The following is a 24,237-nucleotide window of genomic DNA, read 5'->3' on the forward strand; positions in this document are numbered from 1 at the left end:
CTGATACCATGTAATGAGTAGAAAGCGTATCTTGTATTGATGTATAAAGTTGTGTATATATACAAAGTATCGACTAACTAGTAGGAACTAGAATATTTAGATAACTCTAACATGAGTTTATCCTTATCTCTAACTTATCATCCTTATCTATATATATATCATTAAATCTTCCGCAAAGCACACTATATATATATCATTAAATCTTCCTCAAAACACAAGTGTGTGAGCGTGAGATTTTTACAGCCAGGATGATACGAAAACCGGTTTCTCGCGCGGCCTTATCAATCTCATGCGATAACACATTCATGCATATACACTAACTGATACGGAGATAGTCCTGCTCAAATATTTATCAAATGATTCATTCATCATTTGCCTTGGAATTTCAAAATACAGGAAAGTAGAAACAGAGAAAACACAGATAAGTAAAGGTTACTAGATTTAAAAGTAGAGCATTAGAAAACGTAAAAGTAACAAAGAAGAAAACACAAAAACAACAAGAAAGATATCAAAATTTCAACCCCAAAGGAGATGACCTCTTTGTCTCTGTATCTTTCTTTTTCTCTTCGGGATTGATTCAGATACTGGTAGCCACACCATTAACTTGTGCTCCCCAGCCATCACGACCGTTCATTGGTGATCCTAATACATCACCGTTCGTTTGTTTGACTGAGTTAGTGATTGGAAGCTCTTGACCTACGATGATTTTCTCATCCAATGGATTGACCACGTCTTTACTTTTTCCCCATACTACACTATATAGTCCAATGACGATGAAAATTGCCCCGATTATACTGCATATTTACAATAAATTAAACCCTCTAAAACGTTAATGATGACTTTGTTAATCACCTTAAACTAGTAATAATGAAAGAAATGTTATTTAATAATTACCTTCCGAGGTGGATTTTCTCAGCCAAAACAAGGGCACCGAGGAAAGCAGTAATGACCATACACATAGGACTAAACGACGTCGTAAACACGGGGCCACGTTGCTTAATCACAATGCTTTGTATGTAATAAGCAATGCCCGAACAAACCACTCCCTGAAAAAAAATATCCCACATAATAGGAATGAGGTTTAGTTGATAAGAATTAATCAGTGTAGTATTTAATTAAGTTGATTAACTGAAACTTACGGAGTAAACCGCGGCGAGTGTGCCGGAGTCCATGCCGATTTTCCAGGCGCTCAAGTCGCGGACAAATATCATCGAAACGCCGAAGTTTAGGATCGATCCAATCCCACATATCAACGCCACGAGGGATAGCTCAGCCGGATAAATTTTCAATGTGAACGACTGCAAAAAATGAAAATGTTAATTAGTAATCTATAAATCTGTTAATGCATGTTAATTTACAAAGAGAAAAACTATAATGTTAACTAATTAGTTAAAGTACCTGTAAAATAAAGAAAGCAGCCCAAGTGGAGATACTTCCCATGATGGCTAAGGTTCCAGTGACCCAGTGCTGTCCCGTGGCCGTGTTGGAGCCACCGTGAAAGGAAGAATGTGCAGCTTTCACGATCTCGATGGCCGGACCTTTGTACAAAGTCATTACCATTGCTCCTGCCAACGTTATTACCGTTCCTACCACTTTTGCTATACTATGTATCTTTCTAAAGTTCACTGTCTCAAGCCTGATTTAATGTTAAAAAAATTGGTGTTAGAACAATTATGAAGATGCTGAAAGGCCATAATGATGTTGGGAAAGTAATCATTTTAGGCGGATGTTTAAATATTTTATAATCTCTATAAACTAGATATAAATATTACAGAATAATCAAAATTTCTTATGAAATATATCTAATCACAGTAAAAAATTATAAAATTTTAACGTACCTGAAAATGAGGGCGAGAATGAAGGTTACTGCGGGAAGTGCATTTGTAAAGGCAGAAGTGTACGATGCCGACGTGGACTTTAATCCTATGTAGTAGAAGTTCTGGTCCATGAGGGGCCTGAATTTATACAACGAAACATTATCTTTATATTCATATTTTATTTTATTTTATTATGATAGCATTTTCACATCATCTTTTTGTTTGTATACTTAATTAAGTAGATTGCTTTTTCCAAAGATTAAAAGGAAAGCGTTTACGTAGGATAGCACCAATAAGTTTTCACATTAAAGGCGTTTGTTGTGGGTGATGATCCCATTCCCAATATTAAGACGGTTACCAATTACATCATTTTCATGTTTTTGGTTTTTATAATATCACGGTAAAAGTTTGAATCATTTGAAATGCTTTTATTTTATGCTTTAGTAAATCCAAAATTATAATATATATATATATATAGATATATATATTCTGAATAAAATGATAATTTACTTGTTCCCTAATTTTTGTTTTGAATAATACAAGATCGATGTGCGTATAAGCGCCCAAATAAAATAAAGTACCGTACCCAAACACATGATTTTGCATGACAACTATAAATCTAGAATATGTAACTTTTACATTTAGAACCGTACTCAAAAAATGTAATAAACGATTTATAATATTTGTTTCATGAATCAACGCCTTACTAACCGAAAACATGTTCATCCGAGTGTGTATATATTTGTCAAAATGTGAAGAAACTATATATGGTCCACAGAATGCTTCACTTGAATATACATACATATATGTGTGTTAAATATCACAATCCCTATAAAAATAAACTTGTATGAACCAAAATTTCTAATTGTAAAGAAGAAATGGCATTTTAATGAAAGATACTTACTCTAGTATTCCAAGAGCAAGAAGCCTATAGAATATTGGTAGTGTCATCTTCGGCCTAATTTTCCTGCAAACACAAAATCATTAATTAAGAGAATTATTCATCTATGCATATATGTATGTGTAGTGATTGATACCTCTCAAAAACCAGAGCAAAGGGAGCCATGACCAGCGTAGCGACGATATGACGGTATGTGGCTAGGACCCAATGGTCCATGCCATGCTTGAAAGAGACCATGGTAATGATGTACATGCCTGCATACCCAAATTGCAATGATATTATCGCTAATATCGGTTTAATTTTCTCCAAGCTCCCACAATTGCTTCCTCCACCTTTCATCTTTGTTTGTTGATTATTTGTTACTTCTCTATATAGATACTATATATATCTCTAGTTATATAAAACTATTATGTATCTATGTTTATGTATAGAGGATCTCTGCTCTGCTCTCTTTAGATTGAGGAGAGAAGTTTGGTGAGTGATGAGATAAACTCTATTTGCTTGAGGCAGGCAAAACCTAATGGAGAATGACTCCTTTTATAGTCGAGCAAAAGTTAGGTTTAAAGGTAAACTCATTATTTACACCCAAAAAAGATACACTCATTATTTTGTTCACTCAATAATATGTCTACGTATCTTTTGGAATATTTTAATGCACTATTGGTTGGAGATGTGAATAAGTGACAGAAAATACGTCTTTCACATTTTAATTCTACAGATTCATGTCAGCAATCTGCATAATAAGAATTCATTTTGGAATTTATTTCTAGCTTTCCTTTATTTTACTTTAGACTTCTTCGAATTAAGAAATTTAAGCAATTTATTTTTGCTGTATATATATATGCATGTAGTGGTTTTTATTATTTTCAAATGCGTAACACGTGTTTGCATTATACCAAAGTTGATATAAAACATAATTTTCTCCATGTATGATATCAAGTAGTAGGTGGTTGGATGATTGTGTGTACTGCATACACATATATTACCTTTTTTACAATAGAGTACACACCTATATATTTGTCATTCCCTCCAGATATCTATCTATTACTTAATTTCTTATTCTTTCAGAAACAATATTACTTTTCATTCTATAAAATCCTTTACTAGGAGTCAGGGTATACTTGAGTAACACTATAGTTTAACTTAAACCATATAAAATCAAACAATAATGTTATAAGCAAAAAGAATGAAGAATTGTCAGACATTTTATACAGTTTGATTAAGCAATGATTTCTAACAAAAACAGTGACATTTTGTACAGTTTGATTAAGCAATGATTTCTAACAAAAACAGTGACAATGAAAGCGTCTAAGTCGGACGTATCTTTTTTTTTCTTTCTTATTAATAAGTAAAATTAATAAGAAACTAGGGGCTATGTTGAAAATAAAAATCTAGATTAACTGTTTCCTGTTTTTTTTTTTAAATATAGATTATCGGTTTCTTGATAGTATCATTGCTTTGTCACTATATAGATTCAAACCGCATAGTTGAAAAGAAAACAGCTCGGGATTAATTGTACATAAACTAGGATTAATTTTCATAATTAATCGTAACTAAGAGCCATTTTAACGGAGTACAGAACTTAGGTTCACCCCTAGGGTGAACTTTTAAATTCATCGCACCCTTTATGACCAATCAAAGTGACATATAGATTATTAATTAAAAAACATTAAATTAAACAAAAAATATTTACAAAAAATAAAAACGCTAATTTTAACGACGCTAACGCTTCCAGCTAAACCTTAAACCCTAAATCTTAAATTCTAAACCCTATACCCTAAATTCTAAACCCAAATTCAAACCCCTAAACCCAAACACTATACCCTAAACCCTAATCCTAGACCCTAAACCCAAATTGTATACCCTAAACCCAAAAACTAGACTATAAACCTAAACTCTATACCCTAAACCCAAGTCCTACACCCTAAACCCAAACCGTAAACCTTAAACTCTAATCCTAAACCCTAAACCCTAATCCTAGATCCTAAACCCAAATTATATACCTTAAACCCAAAAAATAGACTATAAACATAAATCCTATACCCTAAACCCAAGTCTTAGACTCTAAACCCAAACCGTAAACCTTAATCCAAACCCTATAGCATCTAAGTTTGGGGTTTGAGTTTAGGGTTTACCATTTGGGTTTTAGGTCTAGGATTTGGGTTTAGAGTATAGGTTTTGGATTTAGGATTTACGGTTTGGGTTTAGGATTTACCGTTTGGACTTATAGTTAATGTTTTGGGTTTAGGATATATAATTTGGGTTTAAGGCTTACGGTTTGGGTTTAGGGTCTAGGACTTGGGTTTAGGGTATAGAGTTTAGGTTTATAGTCAAGTTTTTGGGTTCAGGATATATAATTTGTGTTTAGGGTCTAGGATTAGGGTTTAGGGTATAGGGTTTGGGTTTAGGGGTTTGGATTTGAGTTTAGAATTTAGGGTGTATGGTTTAGAATTTAAGATTTAGGGTTTAGGGTTTAGCTGGAAGCGTTAGCGTCGTTAAAATTAACGTTTTTATTTTTTGCAGCTATTTTTTATTTAATTTAATATTTTTTAATTAATAATATATGTGTCACTTTAATTGGTCGTAAAGGGTGGAGTTAATTTAGGGGGTAAACTTAATTTCTGTCCTTTAACGGAATGTGTGAATGCTATGTATATTACGTAATTATGAAAGAATTAATGTCACAAATATGCCTTATATATCTTTGACGTTATATAATAGGTATAACATTATGTATAACACACAGAAGCAAGATTTGCAGAAAAGTCAGGTGCTAAACAATTAGGAGTTTGCTGTATTTTAGTTAACGCTGCAAATGCGCTCTCGTATCCTTTTCTTGAACTTAATAATAGGTATAATAAGAATCATAAATATCTATACACAAAGGTAAGATGCCTACCAGCCTAGGTTTAACCATAAAGCAATTGGGATTTTGACATGTACCGATGGATCTCAAAATCTATTTCAAAAATAAAGTTTAGGAGAAATGTGTAAAAAATAGGTATTGATGATTTCGTATAAAAAGGTAAATGATTGACAATAATTCAAGTAAAGATAAATAGAGTAAGAACAAGAACGTATAAATGTATTCAAAGTGTAGAGATTGTTTAGTAGAATTTGGATCCCCCTCCTCTTGCTTTTGGTCTTTCTTTTATATAGGTCATCAAAGTAGATCTTATAATGGCAGCGTGATCTACGACGAGGATAAAATGCCCTGATGGTTATTTTTAATGCTTTGGCCTCCATTATACTATAATTTGAAAGTATAAGCTCGACATGTGCCATCTCTTGAGGTCGGCATGGGCCTCAAACATTTTTGGGTTAATTGTCTCCTTGCAGGCCTAAAAATATTGGACCAGGTTCTCGAACCGAATATGGAGCAAGGTGAAGTACGCCTCCAACAAAAGCCCGCCAGAAACTGATGTGTCTCGAGTAGGCATCTAGTTCAGGTGCAGGTTTTGAGCTGAATGCTATGTTTGAGATAGTAGGTTCTTTAGGAGATTTAGAACCCGGTTCGAGATTCTGATCTACTTTTATTAAATTTTGATTCGATTGTGTAATGAGTAAACCCACGATTCGTTTTTCCTTTCTTAGGATTCGAACCTTTTTGACCTTTACTTCCCTTGTTTCACCACTCCTACGTCGTTTCGATGGAATGGATGTCATCAGTTATAAGTTATTTTCTCTGGCTTTTTTTTCTTTCATTTATCTAATATCTTCTTTTCTCTCTTTCATCATCTTCTTTGTTTCTAACTTGGTCTGCTTTTTCTTTGTTGGCGTCTTTGATTAGGAAAAACTCAAGGAGGGCTCCCTTCCCCCATCTCCTGGCGGCGATGATGATTCGCCATCAGATGACGTTTTCCCTATCTCACAACCTTCTTCTTCCACCGTCATTCTGTTTTCTGGGATTGATGGTTCTGCTTGTTCTTCGCCTCATTTTTGGCTCAGAAAACTGCCAGTACAGTCGGGTCGATTCAATATTTGAGAGTCTCTCGAGGTTCCTGTGGAGACGATTTTTCTCCTTCTCGATGAGGATGAGGGACCTTGGCTGGCGCTTCTGGGGTATTTTACGATGTACGAGGTGCATTAGAAAAAGTGTCACCTTTGTTTTTTTTCTCCCTTCCATCGATCTTACTTAAATATGGTGATAGGAGTTATATAGTCATCTCCCACGTGACGCCTAGTGGGATCCATACCATTATTGGCCTCCTTGTTTTATCCTTCGAGGTAGGGCAGGAGATGGATCCTCCAATGCTCGTAGCTATGATCGCTTTTAAGTCGGTTTCATAAAAGCCCAATTTTTATGATCTCGTCGGAAATCCTTGAATAGTACTTGCTGTTGGTGTTGCGTCTAGGACCTGGGCAAATAAATATTTTTTTGTCAAGATGGATTAGAATTTTGTTCCCAAATATTTTGTGAGGTCGGTTTGGTTGGAGTGGAACTCAAATCCTTCTAGGGACTTTCTGATGATATTGTTAGTGTTGTATATTTTGGTTTAAAATCCTTAGTTTACCTGTGATAGTAAAGTTGAAGGATGTTGTCCCTCACATTTGGAGTTCGTTTAATCTTATTCGGATTTTGGAAATTTTGCTCTTTCTGTCTCAACTTTTGTTGTTTTTTTTTTAATTATTTGTCTTATTTTTATGTTAGGTCATCCTACTAATCCTCCTTCTTCCATTGTCCGTCGTTTCGAATCTCGGAATGACCTTAAGGGAGTCCGTAGAGGGTCTTGAGATTGTTGTTGGTGATGTTTATGCTATGGAGATTGAGGCCTCTGGCTCTTGTGCTCTTCTTTCTTCGTCCCCCAGGTATCTAAGCTGAGGGAGTTGCTTGACGGTTTGCGATGATCAGGAGTCAACGGTCTGCTCCAGGTCGTCATTCGTATTCGGATGATCCAAGGTTAAGGGGTGCTACTCTACTGAGAGGAGGTTGACATCATCGAGGGTTGGGTTCTAAGTCCGAAATCAGACGTTTTCTTTTAAAGGCCCGAAAGTTGGGAAGTCGCTGCATCTTCTGAGAGAGTTGACAGTGATCCGCATGTTACTGTTGTTCCCTCTTAACAATCAGGGAAATCTGCCACATCTTTTGATTATCTTGGTGATTCCTCTCTTGCTGAGGACGGTGGGGCTTGTGCTGACTTTTATAGGCATTTTTGTTTGGCTTGGTTGACGCTCTTATTTTCTTTTTGGCAAACAAGTTTGGTGAATCGACTCCTTCTGTCCTACGATTGTATGCTCCTTGATGAGAGGGAGAAGGTGGTTGCTGTGGATCGCTTTTCCAACCGTGACCGTGTTGCACTGAGAATAGTGTAGAAAAGGTGGAGGAAGAGGCTCAGCGTTCATCTGAGCTGAAGGTTCAGTTTGGGGCTACTGAAACTCATTTGAGGGGCCGATACAAGTATTTTAGCGAGTTAGAGGCATCTGGTCCTGCCCTTCTTGCACCACTGAAAAATTCACAAGATTCTCTGTCAGCGTCTTGAGTCGCGTCCGTGCTTAAGGAACCCGAGCTCAAGAGACTTCTCGATGATGCTCAACGAGATTCATGTGAGCGTCTAGAATGCCTTGAGCTAATGCTGAAGTCCCACCAGGATGAAGTCTCCATTGTCTAACATTTTTGTATTTCGGGTCGGGTTCGGATATTTAGATTTTGAAGAAAATTTTTCATTGTTTAAGTTTTTTGTATTTAAAATATACATTTTCAACTTAACTGGCTTTCTAATTTTTAATAGATTAAAATATTAATAGGTTTGAAGATAAAATTTTAAAAATAGAAATACACTAATTTAGTTGTTATTTTAAAATTTTGGATGTAACTTTGTTAATGTAAGAAACAAGAGCTTGATATGTATTTTAAGTGAGTAGCAAATGATTTCGTCCATAATTATATGTATATTATATGATTTTGAGCCATGTGCAACATTAATATAAATATTTTGAATAAAATTAGAGAAGTAAATTAGACATATCCAGTCAAATATTCATATGTTCGGTTATCTTCGGATATCCACTTGGGTTCAGATATTACCCGTTCAGATTCGGATATCCAATATTTCCTAATTCAATACTCGTTCGGGTATTTTACTATTTTGGTTTGGATTTCGGTTCAAGATTTTTGGGTCGTGTTCGGATACGGGTTCAGATATTTGGTAAAATGCCCAACCCTAGATGACCGGGTGTACAACTTGAGTTATTTGGTATACCCCTTCCCAATTCACGTATAGTTTGCCAGCTCGTCTTTTTCTTGTCTTTAGAAAAGCTCGTCTTCATAAAACCAGGTCTCCTTTGGCGAATGTCCTTGGTAGGACATTGGGGTTGTACTTGCTTTTGGAATTTTTGTATTCTGAGTAATGCTTTATCACATAATTCCTACATCATGTGTTTTTCCTGTAGCATCCCATCATTTAGCTCCTCCATGTGGGGAAAAAATTATGTTCGTATGGTTGGTACTTCCATTTCTGCTGGCGTTACTGCTTCCAATCCTTAAACTAGAGAGTAGCAGACTCGTGTTCCTTGCTGTTGTCCGTTACTATCTCGTATGGAATGTCGTGCTGACATATGATGTTTTTCATATAATTTTCTTAACCTGGTGATCTCTTACAGATGAGAATGTCTCTGCTTCCACCCATTTGATTAAATAGTCTGTGAATACGAGTAAGTAACGGTGTCACCCTAAAGGATGCATAGGGCCCATCAAATCCATAGTCTACTTCCGAAATGGGTAAGGTGATTTCACCGTACTCATGAGCTCGGTGGGTTCGTGTATTATCGGTGCATATATATCGTTGATATCGTTCACATTTTTTGTGTATGCCACGAAGTCTTCTCCCATTGTTGGCTAGAAGTATCCCATTTTTTTTTTGTTTTCTGAGCTAGGGACCTCTCACTGGAGTGGTTTCTGCATTGTCCAAAGTGAACTTCATGCATTACCTATCTCTCCTCCTTGTATGCAGTTCAAGTGGATCATACCATGGCTTTTTTGTACAACTTTTCGTTCATCATATAGCAGTTTTTGCTTCTACGCTTTAATTTTTTTGCTTTCCATTTATCTGGTGGTAGTACTCATTCTCGGATAAACAGTTGGATTGGTTCTCTACAGGCTTCTCTTCACATGATATCGTCGAGGCTTGGGTTGTAGCCATTACTTTTCAACCTTCTTCATCAGAGTCAATCTTGATGCTTGGTTTCCCTATGTATGTTAACAGTATGATGAATCTTAAATCAGGATCAAATGTCGATGCTAACAATGCTAATTCTTATGTAGTACTATTTTCTTCTTGTCACCTTGAATGTGACAAAATTTGCTGTGAGTTCTTGCGCTAGCTTTAGGTATTGTATCATTCATTCATCCCTTGCTTTGTAATCACCACTAAAATGATTTGCTAACAATTGTGAATCACAGAATACTTCTAGGTCGTTAGTACCTACAGTTCGGGCGAGGTGTAGGCCGGAAAGCAGTGCCTTGTACTCGGCCTCATTATTTGATTCCTTTAAACCTAACCTGAAAGATTGTTCAAGATCTCACTTGTAGGTGATGTTAACTGAACTCCGACTCCGGATCCTTTTTGCGATGCTGACCGGTCAACGTGTAATTACCATGGTGAGGGTAGGGCTTCTATGGTGGTACCACTATTACCCGCCTTGGACACTGATCTCAGAAATTTTGGGATTTCGATAAGGAAATCCACTAACACCTGTGACTTCATACTGGTTCGAGCACGGTACTCGACATCATATTCGCTAACTTCTACCGCTGATTTGGCCATTCAACCAGACTGACTAGGATTGTGCAAGATTGATCATCGGATGACTTGATAGCACATAGACTGTAATAGATTGAAAGTATGGTCTTAGTTTCCGCAGTGCTGTTGCAGTGACTAAAGCTAGTTTTTTCTTCGTTGTATATATAGTCTTCGCGTCTTCTATCAATTTTTTTAACGTAAAATACACGTCTATGGTCTTCTTTATCTTTTTGTATTAGGATGCCACTGACAGCGGCATCAGACACAACAATGTAAAGGAGAAGAGTTTCGACCTCTTCTGGTTGCGTGAGTATTGGTGGGGTTGAAAGATATGTCTTTAACTCCGAGAATGCTTGCACGCACGCGCCTTCCTTATTTAAAGTGATTTTTTTTGGATTAGTTGATAGATTGATAACCATTTATCCGCCGACCTCAAAATAATTCTGTTGAGGGTGGCTACCCGACCTGTCAGGCGTTGGACCTCTTTTTGTTTTGTGGGGGGGGGGAACTCATGTTAAGTATTGCTGTGATCGATCTTCTTGGGGTTCGCTTCAATTCTCTGCTGTGTTACCACATATCCAAGGAATTCACCGGCAGTGACAGTGAAGCTGCGCTTTGTTGGATTAAGTTTCATGTCGTGTTTTCTTAAGACGCCAAAGCATTCTATGAGGTGTGGGATATGGTCGTCTTTCTGAAGGGATTTTACCAGCATGTCATCAATGTAAATTCCATCGTCTTGTCGAGCTGTTCTGAGAACATTTTTTGAAGAGACATTTGTAAGTTTCTCCTGCATTTTTAGCGCAAATAGCATCACTTTGTAGCAATACAATCTTGTGTATGTAACGAAGGTGGTCTTCTCTTGATCACTCAGATGCATGAAGATTTGATTGTAATCTGAAAATATGTCTAAGAATGACTGTCTTTCCAGCAGGCATTATTAAGATCGGTGAAGTCTATGGAAATTCTCCATTTTATGTTCTTGTTCTTTATCACAACTGGGTTTTCTAATCAGTCGGGGTAATTGACTTCGATGATTGATCTTGCTATGAGTAGTTTTTCTACTTCGACTTTGACAGCTTCCGACCTCTCTGAGCCGAACTTCCTCCTTTTCAGTGGATTGGTTTGATAGTCGGGTCTATGTTTAGTCCGTGAGATGTTATCTCTGGATTTATTCTGACCATGTCGTCGATTGTCCAAGCGAAATTTCTTCTGTTTACTTTTAAAGTAGGAATGAGTTCTTTTTGTATGCTCTTCTTCAAATTGGCTCGGATTCCTACACAGTGACTCAGACTCTCTGGATTGGTGCATATTTGTTGTACTTTCGCTGCCTCAGGATCGTCAATGTCCTCACGCTTCTCCGCTGGCTTCGAATATTCGTCAAATTCTTCTTGTAGCTTCTTTTCAGTAGCTCATCTTAGCTTGTTTTCTTTTATGCAGCAGATTCTTGACCTTCTTTGCTTAGCTTGGATCGTTATGATTTCTCAGTGAACCTGGAACTTTATGCCTTGATGATATGTGCACGAGACTGTCCATATAGATTAATCTAGGGTTTACCAAAGATTATTTCATAAATGTCTGGGAATCTACAATCGAGAATTTGACTTATGTGGTGGTTCCGCCAATACAAACCAGGAGCCGGATGCTTCCTATGGGACTTGTCACCGAGCTATTACTAGCCGTTAAAGGTATCTTCATAGTCTTAATTCTTGGGTTGGAGAGTTTTAGTCTTTCTAGTTGGTAAATTACATTTACCAAGGTTCCAGTATCGACCAAGGCCCTCATAACTTTGGACTTTCCATCATTACTTCTAGAACAAGTGCATTGTTATGTGGTTGGTCGAGTTCTTCTGCCTCTTGCCTGGTAAAACATAACTTCAATCTTTCAACCGATCTTTGTGAATAAAGTTGTTCGCAATACGGACGAAATTATCGCATAGTGGGTTTGTACCCCTTATTACATTTATCCTTTTCCGAACTAGCACTTAGAGCGATTTAGGCAATTTTCCATTTTTGTTATCGAGCTGCGACTCAACTAGGTTTTCAAGTCTTAGGTGGTTAGAACAAGGATCTCTTCGACAGCTCTTGCTGCCAAGGCTTTACTTGTTGTAAACGCTTATACGCAATATCGGAATAAGATCTTCTTTGCTCTCTTTTTGTTTTTTTATTGATTTACTATTTTCGTATGTTTAAGTTATTTGATTGCTTGACGTTTGGCTCAGCAGAAATACGAGACCTCTCGGAAAGTTAGAGTTTCTTAGCTTTCCTTATATTACGGAAATCGACGGTGTGAATTTCGGTTCCGACAGTTTGGCGCTAGAAAGGGGGGGGGGGTACAGAGGAAGAAGGAAACATCTGCTGGGTCGAACAAGAAAATCTCACCGAGGAACAGGCTCGATTCACTCGCAGAAAACACCGACAAACTCGGAAAATTGCTGACGACAATCTTGACAAAATCTGCGATCCCCGTGATTACATCACAAAAACAGCCGCAGAAGTCAAAGTGGTGAAATCTCAGATTCACCACGCTACAAGTACTGCCCCCGAGATCGACAGGCTTCTCGAGGAGGCTCGGAAAACTCCCTTCACTGCTCGTATCACCGAGACAAATGTCTTAGATCCTGGAAAAGTTAGAATCCCTAGCTACGATGGCACCACCGATCCCAAACCGCATCTGCAGACCTTTCAGATCGCCATAGGGAGGGTCAAGCTGAAGGAATACGAAAGTGACGCCGGCCATTGCCGCTTCTTCGTCGAAAATCTCCAAGGAGCAGCGCTCGAATGGTTTTCCCGCCTTAGGCGAAATTCCATCGGAATTTTCCGCCAACTCGCTTTGGAGTTTCTCAAACAATACTCTGTGTTCATAGATAGAGAAACTTCCAGCGTCGATCACTGGAGCCTAGCCCAAAAGGAGGACAAATCTCTCCGCGACTTCTTGAACAGTTTCAAGCTTGTCATGGCAAGAGTTAGCAGGATAAGCGATAAGGTAGCAATAGACGCGCTCAGAAAGATGCTCTGGTACAAGTCAAAATTCCGAAAGTGGATAACCCTCGGTAAGCAACGGACAATCCAAGATGCCCTCCATAAGACAACATATTACATCACCATCGAAAAAGAGATGAAAGTTATGTCGCAAAAACATAAGTCGACAAAAACATCCTCGAATGATGGGCATCAGATAAGAATCTAAAAAGAGGAACTCTTGTAACGACCAGTACGTCCATCAAGAGGGGGAAGAACTCCAGGGGGCGCATAACTATGCCATTAAATCTGATCAAGGAAGGACGTCGGGAAATAGTTGGACTCGAAATTCGGGTTACGATGACTCTCTCTTCTGCGAGTTTCACCAGACGTGCGTGAACTGCAAAATACTCGACGCGAGGTTAGCCACAAAATTAATCGCATGAGAAATCTCCGAGTTCACCGGTATCAAGGATCTTATCCGCGATTCTGATCGCCCACCAAAGACGAAAAGAACCTTAGAGAATCCTCCTCAAGGGAATTAGTCGGGTGAAAATCGAAGGAGACGACAAGATGACAAAGGTAATGATAATAATCGCCGCAAGGTGAACATGATCATCGACGGATCGCAATACTGCCATGACATGGTGTCGTCCATCAAGGCTTACCAGCGGAAAGCTGAAACAAGTGCAAGTTGGACGACCGCATCTCCACCCCGCGACGTCCCTAGCAACGCCATTACTTTCGAGCAGGAAGAAACTGACAGAATCGACCATCCCCATAGCGACCCACTCGTTATCAATCTTGAATCAGAGATGTCGAGGTCGCAAGGATCCTCGTGGATACGGGAAGTACGGTCAACATCATCTTAGACGACACCCTCAATAGGATGAACATCAAACTGGGCGAAGTCGCACCAACGACAAAACCATTGACCGGTTTCTCGTGCATAACGTCGATGACGCTCAGATCGATAAAATTCCCGGTGGTGGCAAAAGAAGTCACAAAAATCGCTGACTTTGCGGTCGTCGACCATCCAGCCATTTACAATGTGATCATGGGAATACCTTCGATAAACGCCATGCAGGCACTTCCGATGGAATCGCATCAATTTGGGGATGCCAAAAATAGTCGCGACTTTGCTTCCTGGTCGAACACATGCTACGACAAGTCACGACGACCTCTATGGTTAAACTTAAACGAATGAAGACAGCTCAGACAATATCTGAAAACGCTTCGGAAAAGGATGATCCAAAATCATCCACTCAGGCAACGGCCGTGGAAAACAAGAAAGCTCCCGAGCCCATCGCTTCCGACATCCTGGAAAAATCAAAGCCGGAAGAAGTCGTCGATCCAGTAATAGTCACCGCGACTAATACGTCCGACGCAATCTCGCCAAACAAGTAAGAAACACTCACGGCACAAACTGAACTACGAGATGGCATGATCCCCAAAAAGGGTACGTAGGCAACTCGTCGCAAGACGAGTTCAGCTATCTCCTCTCTAAAAAGAGGAGGGGGGGGGGAGTAGGTACATATACGTATACTCATATACTCCCACATTCTATATATATATGTCCCTGTACTCGATGTTTTTTTTTAAATTTTTTTATGATAATAAGAAAATGCAATATGATTTCCTGAAAATCTCGCAACTTGCATTATCACATGTCTCATCTCGCAAATCGCTTCCTCGCCACAATAGCAATCCGTGATTCGCTCGAAAACGCCCAAGTACAAAGCGAAATCGTCCAGCCCAGAAATGAGAATTTTATGAATTCAACTTATCCTAATTAAATCCCAAATACTTTCAAGGCATCTTGCAGACCACATGAAAACATTCGAAACACTAAATTATTCCAAAAACCCGCAAACATTTTGTCTAGAGAAGCGGTACATTAGGAAAAATGATTCCTAACAAACTACTTCGACCGCAAGGTCAAAATTTTCATTTGGACCTTGTCCTCAAAAAACATAAAAATCAATTTACGCAAAGTAAACAACATATTTCCGGAAAAGCGAAACGTCGCGAAAACTTCTGAAGGTATATTTCCCAGACATCAAATAAATCTCTAAAACAGTCCGTTCGCGACTATAAACTAATAAAGTTCGTCGATTGGCCCCGAAGAATACGTTAGCCGTCTTAAACAAACACAAACCGACCTTCCTTTTTGCATGAACGGTCACTCGTACATCCAGCAATGATAAATAGCGCGCTATAAAAGAAATCCACAATTTTTGGTCAGCACTTCTGAGACTTAGAAATTGTCTTCGGAGAGATGCTCGATTCTTACCAGACAAGTCGTATAAGCCGAGAACCTATCGCGGACTTTAAATCGGTACGAATCAGGTTGAGATCGCACATAGGATACGTAAGCCGAATCGCACACCCTAAAACCGACGGTAAACCTATGTCTTACCATAAACCCGACACACTGGTCTTTAACATCTCAAGGAATAGTATTTGACGATATGAGATCCCAAAAGTTGCATCTTCGTATATTCCACGTTCACGAATCTTCGCAAAAGTAAACAAAATTCGAATTTCTTCGCCAAAAACGAACAACAAATACGACGATCTATCAAAAGAGTTAGGTATGAGATGACAACTCATATTCTTCCCTCTACATCTATGAGAACGGTCATACACTTTATACATAAATATCATAGTTTATTAAAACGAAAAAGCCGCCCAGTGGCAGGAATTCAAAGCCACACACAGCCAGTCTTGATAACATAGAAGCACGACCACACTCAGCCAAATATAAACATAAACGGCCATACATGGCCTAAGTAGACATAGATCAAACATCGTAACATATGGAACATACTCCCTCGTAATTTCGGATAAACTTCCATACATAAGATCCTAAGGCACCTTATCCTCATGACCAGGAAGAATCATGCGTAGCACCGGACTATCCCAGACCACCACTCCGCTCCTATGCGTGAGAACCGGACGGGATGGGATCCTCTACGGATGGCTCGGCGTCTTCCTCGATTGAAGGACCAGTTCACGATTGGTAAAGCGCCACCGCTGCACGAACTCTTGCCGGAGTGAAGTAACCTCAGAAAATCGGACCTCCATACAGGACGTTTCGAACAACGAATAGATCTTCCGGGAACGAAGGAATGAGGTCATAAACTGAAAGGCAAATAAAAAGTTAGATACTAACAATGATGGATTGATAAAGCGATCTGTCCCATTAGCTCTCCTCCCCCACGATCGCTTAAAAAAAGGAAGGCACTCTTCAGAAGCTGTGGCTTCATCCAGGCGAACGAAAAAGAAGTTGTCCTTCCAGCCGAGATTGTTCGTAGCAAAGCCTTTAACTATCGCCATATGAGGACGCGGCTTGAAGTCGTACAAATGTTTGACTCTCGTCCGATGCAAACCAAAGAAACTCTCAAGATAGTCGGCAGTTTAAAACGCGGCAAAAGCCCACTTACGATTTTTAACGAAAAATTGGCCCAGTGTCACTATGACGGTTTATCGAATATTCACGAGAAGAGATAAATGTTAAGTTCGAAGATAAATGTTAAAGTTTGAAGGGATAATCACGAAGATCGGGAAAATAGAATATGTCCGCGAAAGGATAAACTCGACCCATGAGCGGAAAAGGAAGGTTAAAACTAGGATCTCTCCGACAGATCTTACGGCCAAGGCTTTACCTGTTGTAAACGCTTATACGCAAATTTGAAATAAGATCTTCTTTGCTCTCTTTTTGTTTTTTTTTATTGATTTACTATTTTCGTCTGTTTACGTTATCTGATTGCTTGACGTTTGGCTCAGCAGAAATTCGGGACCTCTGGGAAAGTTAGGGTTTCTTAGCTTTCTTTACTTTACAGAAATCGACGGTGTGAATTTCAGTTTCCACATCGTCCCACTGGCCTGTATGACAAAACAAAACTGGAACAGTAGAGTGTAAATCGATTTGTACCTGAGGTGGAACGATATTACGTCTGGTGATCCGTGTTGCAAGAACTAGATCGCCCTTTTCCAAACTTGGTATGTTGATTTCGGTCAATCGCGATGTGTGCTTCACATGGGAATCATCAGAGTTTTTTTTGTTTAATCGTCCCTCTCTTTAGCGCCGAATGATGGATCTTAAAATCCATTTAAGAAATTAGGTGTAGGATTTCGATATCTTGGATAAGAATAAATGTGTAAAAAATACGTATATTTGTATATTGATGATTTCGTATAAAAAAGGTACGATTGGTAACAAGTTCTATTTAAGTACAAAAACACAGGATATGTATGTATTAAAAGTATAGAAATTGTTTAGGAGAATTCAGTTCCCCTCCTCTTGCCTTTGGTCTTTCTTCTATAGGTGTATTCAAGAGCGGATCGTAACGTCTTTGACGAAGATCATGTGCCTTTATGATCGTCTTCAATGTTTTGGCCTCGTTATACCGTAGTTTGAAAATATCAGCTTGGCATGGACTGTTTCTTGAGTTTGGCAATTACCTCAGATCTTTGTGGGCCTAAAGTATACTAGATAGAGTTCTCCAACCGAATATAGAGCGGGGTGATATCCGCCTCCAAGATATACTATAGTTTAGTTCGTTGTCTCCATCATATTAGATTGAATGTCAGATATCTTGACGCAAAATGCGTATTCGTGTTTCTCTACCCTCACGTCCAATTCGTACATTTAATATTTTCCAGAATTTGATCAAAAAAAAAAAAATATTTTCCAGAATAAAATAGACAGAAGAAGAGATTCCCTTATCCATTAAAGAGGAAATACTAACCCATATACATATGTTTTGGTTGTTGAATATAAGTATGCGATATTATGTGTATATATATACTATATACAGAAAGTTAAACATTTATTTTAGTCTTTAAAAACAACTTATTTTAAAGTTCGGCGAAATGTTAAATTTGAAATTTTCACGGTGGTTCTCCCCGAAAGAAACCTTCTAGTTTTTGTTTTTTTACATTTTACATTTAGTATTTATTATTGATGAAATTTAATTAGAATTATAAAACTTTCATAATAGATATAAAATCTATAGTATATATATATATTTTATAATATTATTTATGAGTTTATTCAATCTGAACATGCAAGAATTACATATATATTAAAAAAAACAACGATTGCTGACATCACCAATTTATATGGACAATATTTTGAAAATTTCGAATGTCTGAAATCAAATTTGCATGAATTTGAGTACTAGTATAATTTGTAACTTTATATATAATAATTAAATTATAAATATTTGTAAAATTTGTGAAATAAGAACTTATAATTACTAAAATGATAAATCATGTATAAAATTATTTGAAAATATTATTGTCAAAATTTAAAAATATAAATCTAAAAATAGATTTTTAATAATGAAACTTTATATTTGAAGTTTTACTATTAAAACTCTTACAGTTTTAAGGTTGCTTTAGAACACATAAAACTTTTATTTAAAGTTATAAAGTTGATTTTGGAGATGTTTCTAAGTCTCTTTAAATTGGTATTAATTATTATTATATATATATATATATATATATATATATATCTGGACACGAGTAAGAAAATATCATGTGTAGTCTTAATTTCATAATCAATCACACTTTTCATCTAAAAACTATGGTTACAACCACCATATAATTATAGAAGAAAAAATAATTAAATGGTTATAAAGAGGGAGAAAGAAGACAGACAGGGGAAGTGTTAAGTTCAAGTGGAGCTTTTAAAAAATAATGCAAATACTCTTTAATATTTTCTTATTCGAATTTATGAGAGAGTGTGTTTGTTGTTATTTTCCTCTTTTTGATTTGTTTAATAAGAAGTGGGCTTTTGACACATCGACCACCAAATGCTTTTTAGTGCTTCTCCGTGACGCAATTAATTTCCTTTTGATTCTCGTAATAACTTTGGTTTGTTATTCCTACTTTTATTGTCTTAAAATCTCTCCAACCATTTAAAGAAAGGATACGATTTCATAAATAAACAATAATCTAAAATTTTCATATTTGAGGGAAAACGTGTGTATACGATACTATCTCTCTCTACACTTAAAGTAGAAGCCTAACTAAAGAATAGTTTATTCTTTTCATTTTGTTCAAATATTTTATTTTTCTTCTTAAATACTTTCAGAAAGAATATTATTGTTTTGGCAACTGTATTTCTTTCTTTCGGTCAAACAAAAGAGAAATAGATTTAGATCGTTTGGTGGTGCGAGGAGTGGATTCCATACTGTATGATAAAGTGGTCTAATCATTGTTTGGTTGGACGAGTTTTAATTGATTTTATATTATTTGTTTTCCGTCCATTTTAATAGTTTAACCATGGATTTATCGAAGCAATAGCTATTCCGAATGATAAACTAAGTGAGTAACATTGATTTTGATCTAATTCAATATTTTTTAGTCACATTTTTTCTGGTTCTATTTTTTCACGTAACATGTCGCTAGTTGTAATTCCTAAAGTAAGTGACGTGGTAAGTTTTTGTGGCACATAATTAAGTATATGGGGCACATAGACGAGCTATAACTAACACATATGATGTAAGAGAACATTGCGACATGAGTGGATAAATAGTTGTACGCATTACACAACTTATGTTAATGTAGCACTTAAACGAAATTACATGCATTGACGAAAATGTAAACTCTAATACAATGTAAACCCTAAACTTCCTAAAATTAAATATAAACAAATCATTGAACCGCCCACGTCGATATAAACCTTAATTTCCCGGAAAACTAATCCAAATGAAAAAAGAAGAAGCGATCCACGTATATTTTTATTGTCTACATACATGTACACCGAGTGTACTATTTCATATCACCAAAATATATAAGATTTTTTTTTGATCAAATTAAGTTTCGATTGATAAAGTTGTTTTCTCTACTCGGAAGCAGAGGAACGTAGATAATACAATGATGATTTAGCAATAGAATCAGTCTGAGTATTTGCTAAACGCAGAATGAAATTAAAGGAGATAAAGGTGAAGGAATGAGCCAACATATGGATATCATGAAGGATGCCTATCAACACCACGTCTTGTCCTTGTGACTTCAGGAGCAAGATGAGAGCCTTTGAGTCCGAAAAGACCTTAAGGCTGTTGACATGTGAAGATACTGCAGCAGTAACTGCAGCTTTAACCGCCAGTGCCTCAGCTACAAGGGCCAAGGGAACAAAGCGCCGGTGAGATGAGGAACCCTCTGCCACGAGTCCGTCGGAGTCTCGAAGTTGCCATCCGAGCCCGTAGTTGCCCGTTGATGCGTCCCACGCTGCATCTGAGAACACAGACCAAGTATACGAGTTAACATTAGGAGTAATAGTTGACATCAACGGAACCACATTCAGTGGTAGGGGGGTCTTGCTACGGTGGCTTGAGCCATACTCCAAGCTTTGGCATCTTGAATCGTTTTGAGGACTGTGTCCTTCTCAGAGTAAACTTTGTTATCAAATAGGAGTTTATTCCTATTAGTCCACGGAATCCATAGGATCCAGGGATAGAGTGGAGTGCTTCCCAGACCAATATATAAGATTATAACCCCACCTACAACCTCTAAATACTAAACATCCCAACCCCAATCCCTAGATATTAAACCTTATCCCAATCCCTCTCCAACTCCTAAATACTAAACCAAAATTCCAATCTGTAAATCCTAAACGCTAAAATAAACCTTAAACCCAAATTTAAACACAAAATCCAAATAGAATGGAACAAAATAAATAACATAGTACATATTGGTGAAATTATGAAATGTTAATGATTGCATAAAAAAAGTCAATGATGACATCAACCATACCCTCTCGTCTTATAAATACTAAATCCTAAACTCTAATCACTAAACCCTTACCCAAATATAAATCCTAAACCCAAATATAAATATAAACCCAAATAGAATGGAACAAAATAAATGACATAGTATATATTGGTTAAATTATAAAATGTCTATGATTGCATGGAAGAAGTTAATGTTGACCTCACCCTTACCCCCTCACCTTCTAAATACTAAACCCTAAACTCTTTCACTAAACCGTAACCCAAATATAAAACCTAAACAAATATCAAAATCTAAAAAGTACATAATATAATGTAATATTAAACTATACTACGTAATATTAAACTATATTATGTAATATTAAACTATGCAATATAGATCATAGTGCAATTTTACAGCTTCAAAAACATATAACGAGAACTTAAGAAAGTTATAAACTATAGAATATAATAACAAAAATTGTTCATCTTCTACGATCAACTTTGAGGCGCACGCAACACGAGTCTTTGAAACTCTATTATTCACCACAACCCTTCACCATCAACATAGACAATGTTATCAACAATCCCACAAATCTGAGAAGGAAAAGAGGCTCGTATTGCTCCTTCTCACTGCTTCAACTATAATGTCGTTGTCTCGCAAATGATTTCAGAAGCGGAGACGATGTCCACTTTGCAACACACTTCGAGAAGGCAAATAAGCTATGTGAAGGTATGTGGCTTTGCAATAAACAAGAAAAACTTTTGAAACTTAATAATTATTAATTTAAATGTTTGTCTTGCATGTTTTGCCGGTTACAAGTAAGGATAATATGACAATTTTATATAAAAGGCATGAAAAACAGTGAAAAGGTAGGGTAATTTGTTAGTCAGTGAATTCTTAATTTTTCGGCATCATACAACCCAATTTCTCTTTAACCATCTTAGTCGTTTTTTTGTCAACCATCTTAGTCGTTTAATTATCGATAAATATTAGTTAGATATGAATATGGTTTGCAGATAATATTTTTAAAACTAGCCCTACACCAAAAATAATAATATCTAGCCTAAATCGATAAAAAAGACAAATTAGTGTCTAGACATTAGAAAAAGGAGTTATACCCACAAACCTTTTATGAATATGAAGCAAATTTTGTGGCACAAATATGCATGAAAAATGTAGTTGTGCATTTGTAATAACGATCCATAAATTTACCACGATCATTTCGTGGTCGAAAAACCATATTGTGCCACTAAATATTTTAGATTATTTTTGTAACAAAATAAAAAGTGGTTAATAAGTAGTTGTATACTGAAATTATTAAAAAAAATCACATTTAAAAATAAAATAAATTTATATACTGAAATAATATAAATATAATGTTAAACCAAAAAATTATTTGTAAGTTAAATTTAGTTTATGAATTAGAATTAGTTTATAAACTGAATTTGATTTAATATTTCAATTGGTTTACCAATCAGTTTGGTTTCAACTAACTATAGATTTACAAACTCAAACATAATTAGAAATCAAAATAATCTAATTACAAAAATATAAATATATTTTATGTGTTGCCAGACTCTGATATATGCCATCGAAGGCAGTTCTTCGTCTACAGCGCATCTTCTCCGTCGTCGTCTTGGGTAAGTCTCTGTGCTGTCTCCGGTAAGTTGAAGTTATTAATTATATTTTTTTTTACTTAAGATCCAATTTTATATAGAGAAAATAGGATTACTTTATTTTTAATTTACATGTAATTATTTAAATATTTATAAATAAAATTTAATTTATTTTGTAAATTATTTTAATGATTTAAAACTTAATGTTTCAAAAGTTATGTTTAGGCATGGGTTTAAATTTTTGAAAAAGGGATTTTGTTGTATAGTTTTGTATAAAGTTTGAAAATTAAGGTTTGATGTTTAGATTTAAAGTTTGAGGTTTATGTTTTAAAAGTAGCTTAAAATTATACTCTTTTATAATATATGGTTTATTTTGTTAATAGGGTTTTGGTTTGGATTAGTGTTTGGGGTTTGGGATTTGTAGTTTGGAGATTACTGTTTGAGGTTATACTTAAGCTTTGAGATTAAAGTTTTGGAGATTAAAGTTTGGAGATTAAAGTTTTACTAAATATTGGTGGAAAAATCATGACTATTTTTAGCAACATATTGTTTCGTGACAAATTCATAGTTGTTTTTGCCACAATTCAGACACAAATGACCATGTTTCATGTTTGTGTTTTTCGTAGCTTTTTAAAATTTACCAAAAAGATTTTATGGCTATAAACGATTTTTCTTCTAAGATTTAATATTAATGATGCCACAATAAAAATGAATGGATTATTTTTAATAATGCCTACATAATAGTATTCATTTTTAAAACCAGAAATTTTAAATTTCACTTATATTATGGATGCAGCATAGAATTAAATAATTATTTATTATATTTTGATATTTCAAAATTTATTACTTTTAAGAGTAGATTTCAGAAGAATTTATGGGATTAGTTGTTTGGGAGGATTTAGTTTATTCAAAATTTTCCCTTATATTTTGGTATTTGTACAATTGGTTTTTAAATATCATATTATTGGATTAAATATTTATACAAAAAATTTCATAATTTCACTTTTTTGTTAAAAATTAAGGAATTCAGCATTAAAATGTATCAAATGTTGTTTGAAAGGATTTGAGAGATCATTTATAGTTGAAAGTCAATGAATACAAATACCACCTCCTATAATGGAGTTGAAGGTTTTTTATTTCATTTTTTATTTTCAGTTTTAATCATAAAAATTAAAATTGATGAATGAAAATATCATTTTCTGTAAATTCAAATTTATCAACAAGAAAAAAAATATGAATTTTTTTCAAGGATTTGTTTCAAATATGATCTAAAATTTGTGATCAAACAAAAAATTGACTCTTTTTGATTTTTTTTTTGGTTTGATCTTTCACTCAAAAAGATTAAATTGTTTATGAAAAAACAATATTTCTTTTCATTCAGAAATAGAGTGTTTTTACTCAATCGTCCACATTTTCATCACTTACTCACAAAATTGCCATCGTCATTAGTACACCAACCACCATTAACAGTCAAAATCAAGT

The 24,237-nt window shown here is 36.0% G+C and overlaps 1 protein-coding gene and 1 long non-coding RNA gene across 3 annotated transcripts; one reads left to right on the forward strand and one right to left on the reverse strand.

The window, feature by feature from the left end:
* Nucleotides 1–346: 346 nt before the first annotated feature.
* LOC106350684 (WAT1-related protein At1g44800-like) lies at nt 347–3,235 on the reverse strand. Of its 2 annotated transcripts, none has more exons than XM_013790537.3 (7): nt 2,855–3,234; nt 2,722–2,784; nt 1,839–1,955; nt 1,399–1,636; nt 1,140–1,298; nt 895–1,046; nt 347–794 (listed from the first exon to the last, which is right to left on the reverse strand). In XM_013790537.3, exons 1-7 carry the CDS (start codon nt 3,055–3,057, stop codon nt 578–580), a joined length of 1,149 nt encoding a protein of 382 aa, XP_013645991.2. In that variant the 5' UTR covers nt 3,058–3,234; the 3' UTR covers nt 347–577. The 2 variants fall into 2 exon arrangements, with proteins under 2 accessions (XP_013645991.2, XP_048617187.1); XM_048761230.1 differs by having other exon boundaries at nt 568–821; nt 2,855–3,235.
* A 1,712-nt stretch (nt 3,236–4,947) lies between these two features.
* LOC125589059 lies at nt 4,948–8,425 on the forward strand. The gene is made up of 2 exons (XR_007325263.1): nt 4,948–6,799; nt 7,370–8,425. It is a non-coding gene; the product is annotated as an uncharacterized LOC125589059 (long non-coding RNA).
* The last annotated feature ends 15,812 nt before the right edge of the window (nt 8,426–24,237 follow it).

Source organism: Brassica napus, chromosome C6 (assembly GCF_020379485.1).
Source record: "Brassica napus cultivar Da-Ae chromosome C6, Da-Ae, whole genome shotgun sequence".
NCBI classification, from domain to species: Eukaryota; Viridiplantae; Streptophyta; class Magnoliopsida; order Brassicales; family Brassicaceae; genus Brassica; species Brassica napus.